Source organism: Gopherus flavomarginatus, chromosome 7, assembly GCF_025201925.1.
Source record: "Gopherus flavomarginatus isolate rGopFla2 chromosome 7, rGopFla2.mat.asm, whole genome shotgun sequence".
Lineage (NCBI taxonomy): Eukaryota > Metazoa > Chordata > Testudines > Testudinidae > Gopherus > Gopherus flavomarginatus.
The window spans coordinates 21,232,946-21,246,216 of NC_066623.1; the positions used below are offsets into that span (position 1 = coordinate 21,232,946).

Here is a 13,271-nt window from a genome sequence, read left to right on the forward strand (position 1 = left end):
GCCAAGAATATAAACTGCCTGATACCGATCTGATTATGAACCACAGCAGCTTATTCCAAAGCGCATCAAGCTGCATCTTGAAGCCCACACTCACGGCCATTCTAACCCCAAGGTAAATTTATCCCTAGACTGCTTCTTAACACTGAAAAAAGCAGACAGCTGCCAGTGGGGTGCCCAGATTGTATTGACGAGCGATGGATGGAATTACAGCCTGGTATTTGAAATCCTAAATGCCTTTTATGGCCAGCACCCACCTTGCTGGAGATTAAGTCACTAAGCAGCTGAGATTGACAGCTTTTTAAAAGAGTAAATGCAAAAGCAAGATAGGAGCACTCACTTACCACTGGAAAACATATAAACTAAAAGTCACTCACTGAAGCACATCTACGGAACCAAGCAAAGGATCAGAATCTAAGGGTACAAGGCAAGAAGAGGATTTAGTTGTAGTTGTAGAGAGAGAGGTGGCTGCCAGACATGTTACAGCTGAACACACTGGGAATACCCAGAGCAACAGAACATATTTATAGGACTACACGCTAGAGGCAGAGACAAGAAGTTATTGCTCAGGTTATGGACATAAGGAATAAAGACTGAATACTGTAGAAGAAAGGATCTCTACCAATGACTACGTACGAGAAATGTCCAATCTTCTTCCTACATGTGGCCTCCCCAACAGCCAACGCAAAAGGTTGGTCTGGATTCCAGTAAAACAACCCTGTAGAACCTATAAGTGGAAATACTGGATTGCATAAAACCTAGTCATCTTCTTTGCATCTGAACTACCTCATGAGCTATTGCAAAATTCAGAGGCTGACAAATCCACCCTAGAACTATTCGAAGGCATTAATGAACATGCTACCAGAGGCCAGGTCTTGCTGTCCATTGAAAGAGAACGGAGTCATGGGTGATGTAAGGATAAGGCTCCAAGTGAACTTGCTCTTTTTCGTTATAAAAGGAGAAATCACTACTGAAAGCATGGGGGGTTTTTAGAACAAAAAGCTTTATCAGTACTATAGCACATTCATTCTTCCTCCATTTGCTTGTCGGCACTTCCAAATAACCCACTTACTCCTCCCAAAGCAGAGGCTGATCTTACTAACATAGTGGAATAATATCACCCCATTTTCAGGGTGAAGTCTCCATTTTCTATCACTTCTTCCCTCCCACTCCCCCCCAAAAAGGTTTTCTCTGCATTGAGAGGTGTTTGACACTTCAGATCTCTTTGGAAGTCCAGTGACTTTGTTTAAAACAGAGAGTGTATGTTTATCCTCCCTCATCAAACTCTGCATTTCAGGGTTGATAATTTCAATAAAAAGACTTTGCATGCAGCATGGTCACATTGTGTAGATCTGGTAATTGCTCATTCAGATATTTATCAGGGACAACACAATGGTTAATTGCTTTCAAATGAACTTAGCCTGAGCTGTCTGCATCAATAAATTAACGCCACTATAGAGAAGCTAGAGTTAATGTTCATATAACAGTCAAATAATCAATGACAGCTGAAATTAGTTTCCTAGCTGACAAGCCCCACAGAGTCACTCAGGTTTGTCACAATAAATTATGCATTTTTATACTCTCTGAACTCTGTGTTTGGGACCACCCAGCAGAGTGCTATGACAAACAGGCAGAGACAGAACTACTAAAAAGGTCAGGGCTGCAGAATGAAGCACTATGGATGCAACAAGAGACTCATGGGATTCCCAGCACTCTGCTGGAAGGCACCATGGCACAGGTACGCCTAAACTCACGCTGGGAGCGCAGAGAGGCTGATCTGTGAGCAAAACAGAGAACTCCACAACAAGAACTCGCTTACTATTGGCAGGGAAGAAGAGATATACACCAATACCCATTAGTTGTTGCTTTTTAAGAGGAATCCCCAGCCTGCTCCACTGGGTGTTGGAACTAACACTTGTTAACACTTGGTAGCAAAATGAGACCTTGACTGACATTACCCAACTCTTTTCATGCAATGACGTTGGTCATTCATGTCCTTTGTCAGTTCCGTGTAAGCAGGAAAATGGAGTGGTTGGCATAACCACTGTGTCAGGTGACTATGAACCCATTTGTACAAAAGGGGTGAAAATCCTGGTCCTATCCCAATCAGTGAGAAAACTCCAAATGACTTCAACAGTCAGAGTTTTTCATCCAACATGTCACCCTCATTCTAACCTCACTACCTCTACCAAAGCAACATGCTGGCAATGCTGAGTGAGCCAGACAGTGTGTGCATGTTAGGTTCTCACCCTACATTCAGCTGAGCCACTAGGGCTTCAGATCTCTAGCACAAGAGCTGACCAATAAATTCTCCTAAGGGAGATGTTCCACCCACAGGAGGAAGAGGAGGGGGAAGTACTTTCCTGTAAAAGGGGATTCAAGGGTTGCTTTATGAGGAATTTTATGCAAAAGATTGTAAGAATTAAGGTGCAAATGCCCAGTCATTCCCTCCGCACATGAAAGGAGGAAGGTTAATAGCACTGGGTAGGAACCTGCCTTAGGACAACAAGAAACACTGGCATAACAGGCCTGATTTGTATTTCCTTCCTACCCCTCTTCAAATGCAAGTCAGCACAGAAGGTCAACACTACCTACTATTTTGAGCCTACTGGAAATGAGGCCTACATAGACAGGCTCATTAGCTCTGTTCATCACCCCACCTCTTATAATCCTCCCTACTTCCAAAACCACCACCCTAAACTATTTGCAGGCTAGACCTCGCAAAGTTTTACCCCAAACCAGAAAGAGGAAACCTTATTCTACCCAGCAGCCATTGCTGCCCCAGCACAGACAAAAAAGTCCTTTCACTTCTGTTTACATGTTCTTATTTGTGCCGCAAACCTCACCAATGTAAAGCCTTCTCCCTTGTTCTTGGTCCTCTGTATCAAGTTATGGTGACCACCACTGACCTGCATAACTCTGCCTGTATCTGAACAAGGATTAAGCTGGGAGCTTAGCACCACGTTTCAATTTAAGGCTCCGCCTGATCGACTCTTTCCTCAGTCTCCTTGGCATGTTTTCTTCCCCACTATCCCCATCCTTGTTTACTTACGCTAAGTCCTGCAGTGCTTCATTTGGCACTAGATTCACTCGGAGAGAAATGGAGTGCACCATAAATCACGTGCAACAACTGCTCCAGTTACCAGGCTATGGGCGAGGGAGGGTAGCCTGTTTCCAAGGTCTATCTTTCTACAGGGCCTTTCAGGAAGAGACATTTGTGAATGTGTGTCGAATGGTGTGGGTGTGGCTGGGGGGGGGGGGGGGCGCTCTGTCTGATCCTTAGCAGGATAGAAGGAAAAGTGTTTTCCTAAGGCAGGGGTTCTCAAACTGGGGTCAGGACCCCTCAGGGGTTGTGAGGTTATTACATGGGGGATCGCGAGCTGTCAACCTCCATGCCAAACCCTGCTTATCTCCAGCATTTATAATAGTGTTAAATATATTAAAAAGTGTGTTTAATTTATTGGGGGGGGGGAAGAGGTCGCACTCAGAGGCTTGCTGTGGGAAAGGGGTCACCAGTAAAAAAAGATTTGAGACCCACAGTCCTAAGGGAAGGTGTGGGGAGGGAGGGAAGGGAAGCTGAGCAGAGAGTTAGTGATGCCTCACTTTTCAATAGCGCTGTTTAACCAAAGTTTATCAGTCCTCCCAGAGTGACAGACCAAGGTGTCATCTGTAAAATGAAGAAACTGAGGCAGGCAAGATAACGTCACACAGCGCTTCTGAGACAAAGGTGCCCAAGTCTGTGTCCCAATAGTCCTAGGTGGTAAACACTAGCTGAGGCACAACTCCTACATGAAATGCATAAGCAAAAACTTTCAGCTCGCTCATTGTGTGTGATTTAGAGCCTTCTGGTAAACATGGTGCAACATATTGGGTTCTGTCCCATTAATGTAATGTCAGCCAGGATTAGAAAAACCACTGTCCAACTCTTAATGATTTGCACCAAGCGGTTACTCCGGCAACCACGGAAACTTTTTGGAAGGATTAGGGGAAGAGAAGTGGTTTGGAAAACAAATTGTGAAATGTTAATGAGAAGCAGAAGCACTTCCCCCAGCTTTGCAGACTAGGTGCAATAAGAAATCACATAGTCAGAGAGATCAGCCTATGGCTGTGGATCTCCCAGCTCTAAAACATCACAAGGACAAGCAAATAACATGATCGAAGCATGATGCAAAACCCTGACACACACGTGTTTCCTCCCTGAGGGCTGAAGGAGAACCCAGCATCATTTCTCATGGAGAATGGATGAGAGACTAAAAGGATTAAAGCAATGGCACATCAGACAAAGATGGGTGGCAGTTACAGGCCTTTAAGGACTAGCCCAGTATTGCTTCTCGCTCACCAGCTCGTGCCTATATGCCATGGCGCTGAGTGCATCAGAAACGGCAAGGCCAACCAGCTGACTTTTTCTTTGCTGATACTTTTAAAGTGCTGCTCTGCAGCATCTGCTCATGAGCCTTCTGCTCACCTTGTATTTTTGAGTGGGTATGGGGAAGTGTAACTAGCAAATGGATTTATCTGATAATGCATCTGCTCCTTCCCAGGGGGGCCCTCATTGCTTTGAAGCAGGGGGAAAGGGATAGAGAAGTTTTAAGAGCCAAGAATCCACTAAACAAGAATTCCCCCCAAGTCTCCTGGAGATATTCAGCCAGCATAGACCCAAGAGCTTTGTAACACTGCGCACTGCTCACTATTAACCTCTTCCTCCCCAGGGGAGGAAGCCTGCCTGTTTCAGTCCAACCCACAGCCATGGTTTTTGTCAAAAAGCCATAAAGGCTAAAGGAAAAAAACATGCGACCACTTGTTGGAGGTTTCCTAGCAACTTTCTACGTTGAGCTGGGTGCAGAGGAAGCTCACAGCTGAGGAGCGGGTTGAATAGCTGGTGTGAGTCAGTGCCAGGGAATGGGGCTTAGGCAGTCCAGGCTACAGTATTTTGGGGCACGTTTTGTTCAGCCTTTTTGCCACATGCCAGAAATGCGTCAGAACAACTGGGCCCTTGTAGGGAAAAAATTAGCCCTTCACTTTCCTACCTCCACAATTAGAAACCCAACCACCATTGCTGGTGTACTGGGATTGTGAATTGCTTCTGCCCTACAGCACAGATCCTCTTGAAGGACTTCGTTGATGGAGACAGAGGTGGCATGCTTGAACCTACTTGCAAAAGTTACACAAAACTCAATACAGACAACAACGCAAACACTTCAGAAGTTCCAGCACCCACGCACTTCGCCCAGCAGGTCCTCCAGGACCTCCTTCGTGTGCAGTTTCAGTAACTATTTCCAAGCTACAGGAACGCCAGGCAAAAGTGTCTCAAGTTAGGTTAACTAAATACTTTTGCATGAGATCACAGGTAGCCACTGAGGAAGTGAACACAAAAGCAATAAAATGCTATTACAGTTGACAAGAGATGTTTTATAGCCTTTATACTTTGTGAAGTGGCTGCGCTGGGAGCTGTTTTTCTGTAAGTAAGTCAACTGAAATGTAAGAAATTGGACTGACTTAGACTCCACTTCTAAGTGGAAGCAGTTCCCTCAATATTCTCCACACAAATGGCAGACTGTCCCTCCGTGACCCCACATCACTGTGAGAGCACTGGGATACAATTCTCAGGCATTGCTTCAGAGGCGAGGGGGCTGGGCGGTTGTCTTACCTGAGAAGTAAGCAAAGCTGGGAAATGGGAATGAAGTTTGAGACCTAGTGTCAGGCCAGACAAGCTAGACTGTGAATGCTCCAGTCAGGTAAGCAGGGGCCTTTGCTAGCTTAATACCATATGCATCTCACCCTTTAAACCCTCCAATACCTTAAGCATGCCAGTGCCAATGCTACATCACTTTAAGAGAAATGTTTGCTGAAACTTAGCACAAGTGATAAAAGAGCCTGGGTAAAGTTTTCAAAAAAGCGACTTAAGCACTTAAGAGTTAAAAACCCACTGAAAATCAATGGGTGCCTAAATCACTCAGGTGTTTTTTAATACTGTATCCACGTTTTAATCCAAGTCTTCAGTTGCAGAACCATTTGAGAGATTGGGGGTGCTATAGGCAGAGCGGTATAAGCGTAGTGCTTAGGGCCCTATGTGAGGATCCTGGCCACATTGAATTCAATGGGAGTTTTCCCTTTGATCTCAATGGGACCAGGATGTCATCCACAGTGGTTGTATTTCTAGGGCCACTAGGATGCTGACACCCATTTACTAGGAAAGAAGCAGCTTCTTCCTCTCCTCCCTTTTAAATGGAAAATAACCCCCTTCCTGTTCAAAGAGACAAGGGCAAAATTAACAGGCCAAAATGTGACCTTACAAAACATGCACATGTTTTGTGAATGTTTTATGATGCAGTTGGAAAACTATTGGGGGTTTTTTAGAACGGCCAGCAACTTAGAAACTTAATGTGCAAGTCGGTAAAACTGCATGGAGAGATATTAGTGGAATCAGGCCTGAGCTACCGAAATCCACCCCAAAGTCAGAGAGTTGCAGTTTTAATTAGTGAGCACTGAGGCAGGTAGGAGAGGAAACAGTCCAAGCACTTCTAATGTATCTATCACCATGGGATCCAGGTATAACCTGCAGCTATACGCTGCATAGTAAATAAGCGGTTTTATTTTCATTCTCGTTCCTCACACCAAGATTTAAACAGTAGTTATATTTTCCAGGATACATAATATTATGCACCTTACTACCATCACAGACTGAATAATTAAAATGGATTTTTTTTAAATTGAGGTGGAGAAGATGGAAGAGGAAGCATATAACAATTTCTTTATAAAGGAGACACTAATTTGTGTTCCTGAAGTTGCAATCAGATAGCTTCTGGGGTTGGGTGGGGGTGGAATAATATCGATATAGAACCTTTTACTGAAAGACCTTTGATCAGGAATTCAAATTAATGAATTCTGTTTGCTGCAAAACTGACATTGCAACTGCGAGCAGCAGGATAGACCGCACTATTGAAGGGGACATCCTGTCCACACCCTGCCACAGGCAAGTTTTATCAGGGGAGTAGGTGTTCTCCTCTGTGCTACTGGAACACAGCGATAGCATTTCATAAAAAGGCATAAACACAGCAAAACAATCCCATGATTAAATACAGCAAGTTCTAAGGGAAGAAGTCTTTAGACATGTACAAGTTGACAGGCACATGCACTCCTAACTATCCCCTTTGATATTTGTGCAACTGTTTGCCACAGTAAGTACTACATTGAACAGTATTTGCAAGATGGAACTGCTGGATCAGGGCTCAGAGTCTCCTTTACATGTTGGACAACACCACTACCGATGCCCCTGAGATTAGTATACAGAGGAGCCAGCTCAGCTGCCTGAAGTTGAAGCAATTAGCTACATTCCACAAAACTAAAAGTCAATGGAGCCATGGCTGTAAGTTTTATAAGACTTGTCTTAGCGCAGCCGTAGTGAAAAGCGTGAATAATCCTTAATCACCATCAAACTTTTTTCCCTAGTCATCATTTCCTTTGGAAAAGGGCTGTGGTTTTGAAATCCTACAATTATCCTTTGTGTTTATAGGTCTCCAAATCTAGAGGTACTGCAGGCTGCAAAGACCCCTTAATATAAACTGAATAGCATTCACAGCTAATGAAGGCTTCCTGTAGCTACGGGCCTGCTTTCACAGGGCCTGATCCAAAAGACAGAAAGGCTCCCATTGACTTCAGTGGATTTTGGATCAGGCCAATAGCAAATTGTGCTTGAAGGTCACATTTCCATCTGACAATGCAGTACCGACACTATAGTAACTTATAACACCAGAGATTACAACCACTGACAGCGAGAGGGAAACTGCTTCTCACCCCTTGTCCTTCCCTGCCACTTTGCAGCTTTATTCCTGTGGCATAGAGTGTTTTGCTGCTTCCCATTCACAGCCAGGTTCTCCTTTGCTATACAGATCTCTAGGCAGGAGCAGGAGAATCCCAGCCATTTTCATTTGACTGGAGAATTCTTTAGGATTCAACACGTGCTGTTTAGAAGGGCTCTGTCATAAACCATTTTTTTTAAACAAATCATTTAAAACCATCAAGTTGTCAAGGGCCCTTAAAGTTACTGATACAACGTTGACAAAAGTAGGAAACTACTTCAGAGTTGGTCAGCTTCACACTTAGGAAATCCATACCAACTCTTTAATGAAAATATATATATTATTTATTTTTACACTTTAACAGGACTCAATGAGGCTATTACACACCCGAGTTCTCTCTCCTCCACCATAACAACAAAAACCTTCCTAAAACCAAAACCTGAACGTTGCTCATTTTTTCTTTTACTAAACTTCTTAAATTTGCTCCGGAGTTGAACCTTGCTAGTTAAGTTTCAGTCAGGAGCAAGATGTTGATGCATTTAAAACACATGGACACAGTATGCTCAGATACTACTGTGATGGGCATAGCATAAGAACTGAAAGAGGGTAGGACACAACTGCAGGCAGACTGTACCATAATACCGCATGCTCATGCAAGAGGTAAGTAAAATACTTTGTACACTAATCTAATGCAAAAGTTTCCAGTTCTTCATAATAAATGCGTTGTTTGGACTACTTGCTTGTGTACGCAGCAAGATGTGCCAAGTCTCAGAGTGTGATTTCAAGTGTTTTCTATATCTTGACTAGCTGCAATTTTTCTGTGTGTGTATGTGTACATACACAAATGAACAGGAACAATAAGGTATGCCTAAACATTTCACTTCAGCATCCTGTGCAAGGCCATCTTGCTACAAACACTCATGACTCTCAGCTCCAGATTCCAGTGTTAATTTAGAAGATGGAGAAGGGAAGAGAACAGATGGATTAAATCCTGCTTAGTGGCACAGAAGGCTGCGTCTCTATAACAATGTTGCTGTCTAGTTTCTAAATGTGACTTTATAACTATTTTTGAATATGATCTGTCCCCATCAGCTTACAAATAATAAATACACCGGATGCATTTAAATCCAAAATGCTTCAACACCAACTATTTATACACCAACAATGTCCTTTTCTATCAGAAGGGTAAGCCCAAGGAGAGAGAAGATGAGCAACGGAAAAGTTTGGTTGTGGAGAGTGAGAGAGTTAGTTCTTGGACTCTTGCTGGAATTCAAAAGCCCTTGCTTAAAGATAAACCATGTTAAAAAATAAAAAAAAGACATCTTAGAAGTAGATATTTAAAGCCTGGAAGCAGATACCCATGACCAAAAGTCTAGTGGTAGGTGGCTTAATTTTAATGTGCACGCTACAGTATGGCAGCCTATATTACTGCATGCCTTTCCAGGCACCTGGGGACAAGGCAAGTGAAAGGAGACAGTTATTTGGGGTGGGGCTCACATTCACGATTAAGCAAGTAATGCCTTCAGTTACAGACAGCCTGTTGGACTACAGTGATTTTTTAAATTTGATTCCATATTTAGTAATGGCATTCAAGAGTGATGGATGGGTTTAAAACTTCCTAGAGAGCCTGTTCCAATTTGTTTGTTCTCCTCACAATCATATTTTTGCTATTTTGAAGCAATATTTCCTGTCTTTGTCTGAAAGAATCTCACAAACAGGGGCAACTGATTATACAAGGAAAAAAGTTAAAGCGAATGTGGACAAAGTGCTTTCCAATACACAAAGCAAAATGAAGCCAGAGAAAAATAATCTCTTTCTAACCTCAGGTGCTACTAGTAACAACAGCAGGGTAAAGATTTCTGAGAAGAGTAATTGTGAAGACAGTGCCACTTTCAGCAAAAGTAGTGCACTATTAGATAATTATTTCTGCTTAAGAAAATGAGGGTTTACTAGCAACATGAGACAGACAAGCAATCATTCCCAGGGGCTCTGGCAAAGCACCTCAGTCCTGACCTGCAGCCCACCTGCTTCCTTCACATATGTGAGTTTTGACTTGTTCTTCAGCAGCATTTACTTATCAAATTCTTAGGCATCAGTTCACACTGCAAAATTGCCAATGAGTAGATTCAATAAGACCTCTAAATTCATCTTTTCTGACTCTGAACACCATTTGAAGCCAGGTCTTGTAATATGACTGGAACACCAACCCTCTTCATCATCTTGTGACAAGTCTCTAACAGTCTTAAGACACCAAGGCCACAGTTATTGTGCAGGCTTGTTTGTCTAGTACTCAGCATCGCACAAGCCTGCAGTTTGACACGCAATAGAAAGTACAATAGAGTATCTGGCCTTTGAAAACGCAACCCCTTAACATAAAGATTAAGCACTCATAGCACCGCATCTGTCCCTGCTGTCAACGGGCATGTCTCCTTTGCAAACTCCAAGAAATTCTCACCATTTTCTGCTTGCAAGGACCACAGTGATATGAATATTTTTACCACTGGAAGCATATAAAGCTTGCATGCAGCCTTATGAGTGCTGACTTCTAAGAAAGATCTCTTCATTCATCTTACCTAGAGGCTGGGCAAGGAACACCCAGCAGAGCTATTAAACTATCACTCATCAGAAAACATCATCTCACCTCTCCTTGTGCCTACCCACATGGACGCTTTCCTCTCTCATTCCTAATGCAAAGTACATAGCTTTTCATCAGTTTCTAGTCACAGTAGCTAGTGGGATCTGCAAAGCTGACTCAGGCTCCCAAAAGGATTTTTCCTGAAAGGCTGAAGACAGCTCTAGATTTGTTTAACAAGTCAGGAGACAAACTGTGAACAAGCCCTGGACAACAGGCCACAAAGACAAGAGACTTTCAGCCCGCAATGCTGCTTAGATTTGATAGAAAAGGAAAGTGCCAGAGCTGATTTGCTGCATGTTGCTGAGCTCTGAGACAGCCCCTGCAGGTGTCCTTGTCAGCCACCTGCGACATCTACTAGGACACACTTTTAACTCAGCTGACACATGCTGCACTAGAAGAGGGTTTGGGAAGGACAGGAGAAGGAGGAAACAGTAGATATAATGCTAAAAAATAAATTGGCACAACGGACATGTTGTTTTTTCTACTCATGTATCGTCCTCAGCACCCAAAACCACTCCAGGGCACTTAGTATTTGCCTGGGAACCTCCCAACCAGACACTGGCCCGCACAGTGTCATAGGGACCCACCCAGGCAGAAGGGCCAGCACCTCCCCTATCCACCCCAAAAATGACAATCCTGTCTGCGGATTCTCAGTCAAAAAGTTCCTCCGCTCCAGTGCAAATACCATCCCCCACCCCCACTCCGCGGCAGCCTCCAAAGGGTGCGTGTCTTCCTACAGCTTCGTCACACTGCACAGACAGTCCTCAGGGCACCTGCACTCAATGGCTGGTGCCAAAGGACCCTGGAGAATAAACAGTAAACACAGCCAAGGGGGCCCTTTTCTCATAGTGCCGGAGCATCTCAGCCCTGCCCGAGGGGCACAGCTTTAGGCTCGGACTCCAAAGAGCGTGGCGGGGAAATGGCCGGGGGAGGGGGCATGGCCTAAGCTCCCTCCTCGCCCGTCCTCTTCGTTGCTTCCCTCTAGTCCTCCTGGCTGCCATGCATCGCTCCGGCTGTAACCTTTCCCCACGCTGCCACGCCACCGCCGCCCCAAGGCCAGGGCACGCACCCACCCATGTGCCTGGGGTCTCAGTTTTCCCCCAGGCCAGCCCTGCCACACACACAACGGGGGCTTTGCAGTCCGTTCCCCTGGGGGCACCCCCAGCATTGCCCCGGGGCGGGGCCCCCGGACCCACCTTGTACACTTTGCCGAAGGCACCGTCCCCCAGCTCCCCGACGATCTCCCACACCTCGTTGGGGTCCAGGTCCCGGCGGACGTACTCGTACTCCTTGGATCGCCTCTTCTCGAAGGTGGAGAGGCGCAGGATGCGGCGAAAGTTGGCAAAAGCCATGGTGCTGCCTGGGGCCGGGGTCCCCGACCATACAACAGGCAGAAGGGGGCTCCAGGGAGAACCTGCGTGTACCCCGGGGACACCGGAGAGCGCTGGGGCCAGTAGAGCAGAGGTGCCCTCGGGAGATGGGGCGAGGGGCGCAGTGGAGAGGAGCGCAGAAAGCGAGAGGCTGAGGAGTCACAGGACGGAGACACTTCACAGCCCAGCCCCCAGGTCCAGTATCCCCGCACCAGCCGGGCGAGCCGCTGCCCAGCCTAGGAAGGTGCTGTGCCCCCGGCCAGCCAGGATCCCAGCACCCGGCAGATACTCCTCGGTGCTCTGCCTGCGGGGAAGCAGGGCGGGACAGCAGCAGCCGCTGTTAGGACAGGGACTTGGAGCTGCCGGGCACAAGGCTCTCAAAGGAGAAGCGACGGCCGGCGACTGCCCGCGGCGCTCAGAGCAGCTGAAGCTGCTCCCCGCCCGGTGCGCTGCGGAGTTTCCCTCGGGACCAATACACAGACGGGGAGGGAGGCGCAGCCTCAACCCGAGCGCATGGAACCAAGACCGCTCCACCTGCTGGAGCTTCGCTAACGCCTTCCCCTGCCCATTGGATACAATGTTCTACTGTCCCCGCCCCTAGCCCGCTAGATACTTTACATTCTACTGTCCCCGCCCCTAGCCCGCTAGATACTTTACATTCTACTGGCCCCGCCCCTGGCTATCGTTTACCCGAAAGGGCACTGGCGTGTCCCCTGCCATGCAGTTCCACTGCCCCCGCCCTCTTCGCAGGGAGCACTGGGAAGTGTAGTTCTTCCTCTGTGTGGTGATTTGAAGAATTGCTTTTCCGTAGTAGTTACAAAGGTAGAAGCAGCGTGTGAATCATTGAGCTCTGGACTGGTGCATAGGGGTTGCCTGTCTTGCAGAAACCCAGAAGGGTCACACCAAATTGTGACATTGCGATCTACTTGCTGACAAGTGTGAATATAATATAACTAAAATATGCTTAGTGCAAAAGGGCTCTTGTAAGGTATCATTACAAAACTTATAATCTACTAAGTGTGGGCATCTTATTTGTATAAATGTATCACTCTTGTATCTGAAACTAGAAATATGAAATATAACTGAGGGCCTATTTTAATTATGCAAAGTGTTGGCCATTAATGGTGGTTTGGAATCTTAATGGCTCCCATTAGCCAGGACAATTAACTGTAGATGGCTCTGTTTTACTTGTAAGTCTTGCTGTATAGGTGTGTGCTGGCAAGTGGGTAATGAGGTCTTACAGTGACATGTCATCATGTCACCTGAACTGGAATTCCTCTTTAACCTGGTGCTTTTCCATTAAAAGAAGGGGTAGGAATCCAGAGGGACAAAGGATTCCCACCTTATACAAAAGATACATAAGGGTATGGCTACATTTGAAATTTCAAAGCGCTGCCCCGGCAGCGCTTTGAAGTGTGAGTGTAGTCAGAGCGGCAGCGCTGGGAGAGAGCTCTCCCAGCGCTGCATGTA

The 13,271-nt window shown here is 45.8% G+C and overlaps 1 protein-coding gene across 1 annotated transcript in view; it reads right to left on the reverse strand.

Annotated features, from left to right (window-relative positions):
* STK10 (serine/threonine kinase 10) overlaps positions 1-12,362 on the reverse strand; it is an 84,447-nt gene extending 72,085 nt beyond the window's left edge. Inside the window, exon 1 of the mRNA XM_050962902.1 lies at positions 11,628-12,362. Within this exon, the coding sequence (XP_050818859.1) occupies positions 11,628-11,783 (156 nt within the window). The 5' untranslated portion in view covers positions 11,784-12,362. The remainder of the gene's footprint in view (positions 1-11,627) is intronic.
* Positions 12,363-13,271: the final 909 nt, after the last annotated feature.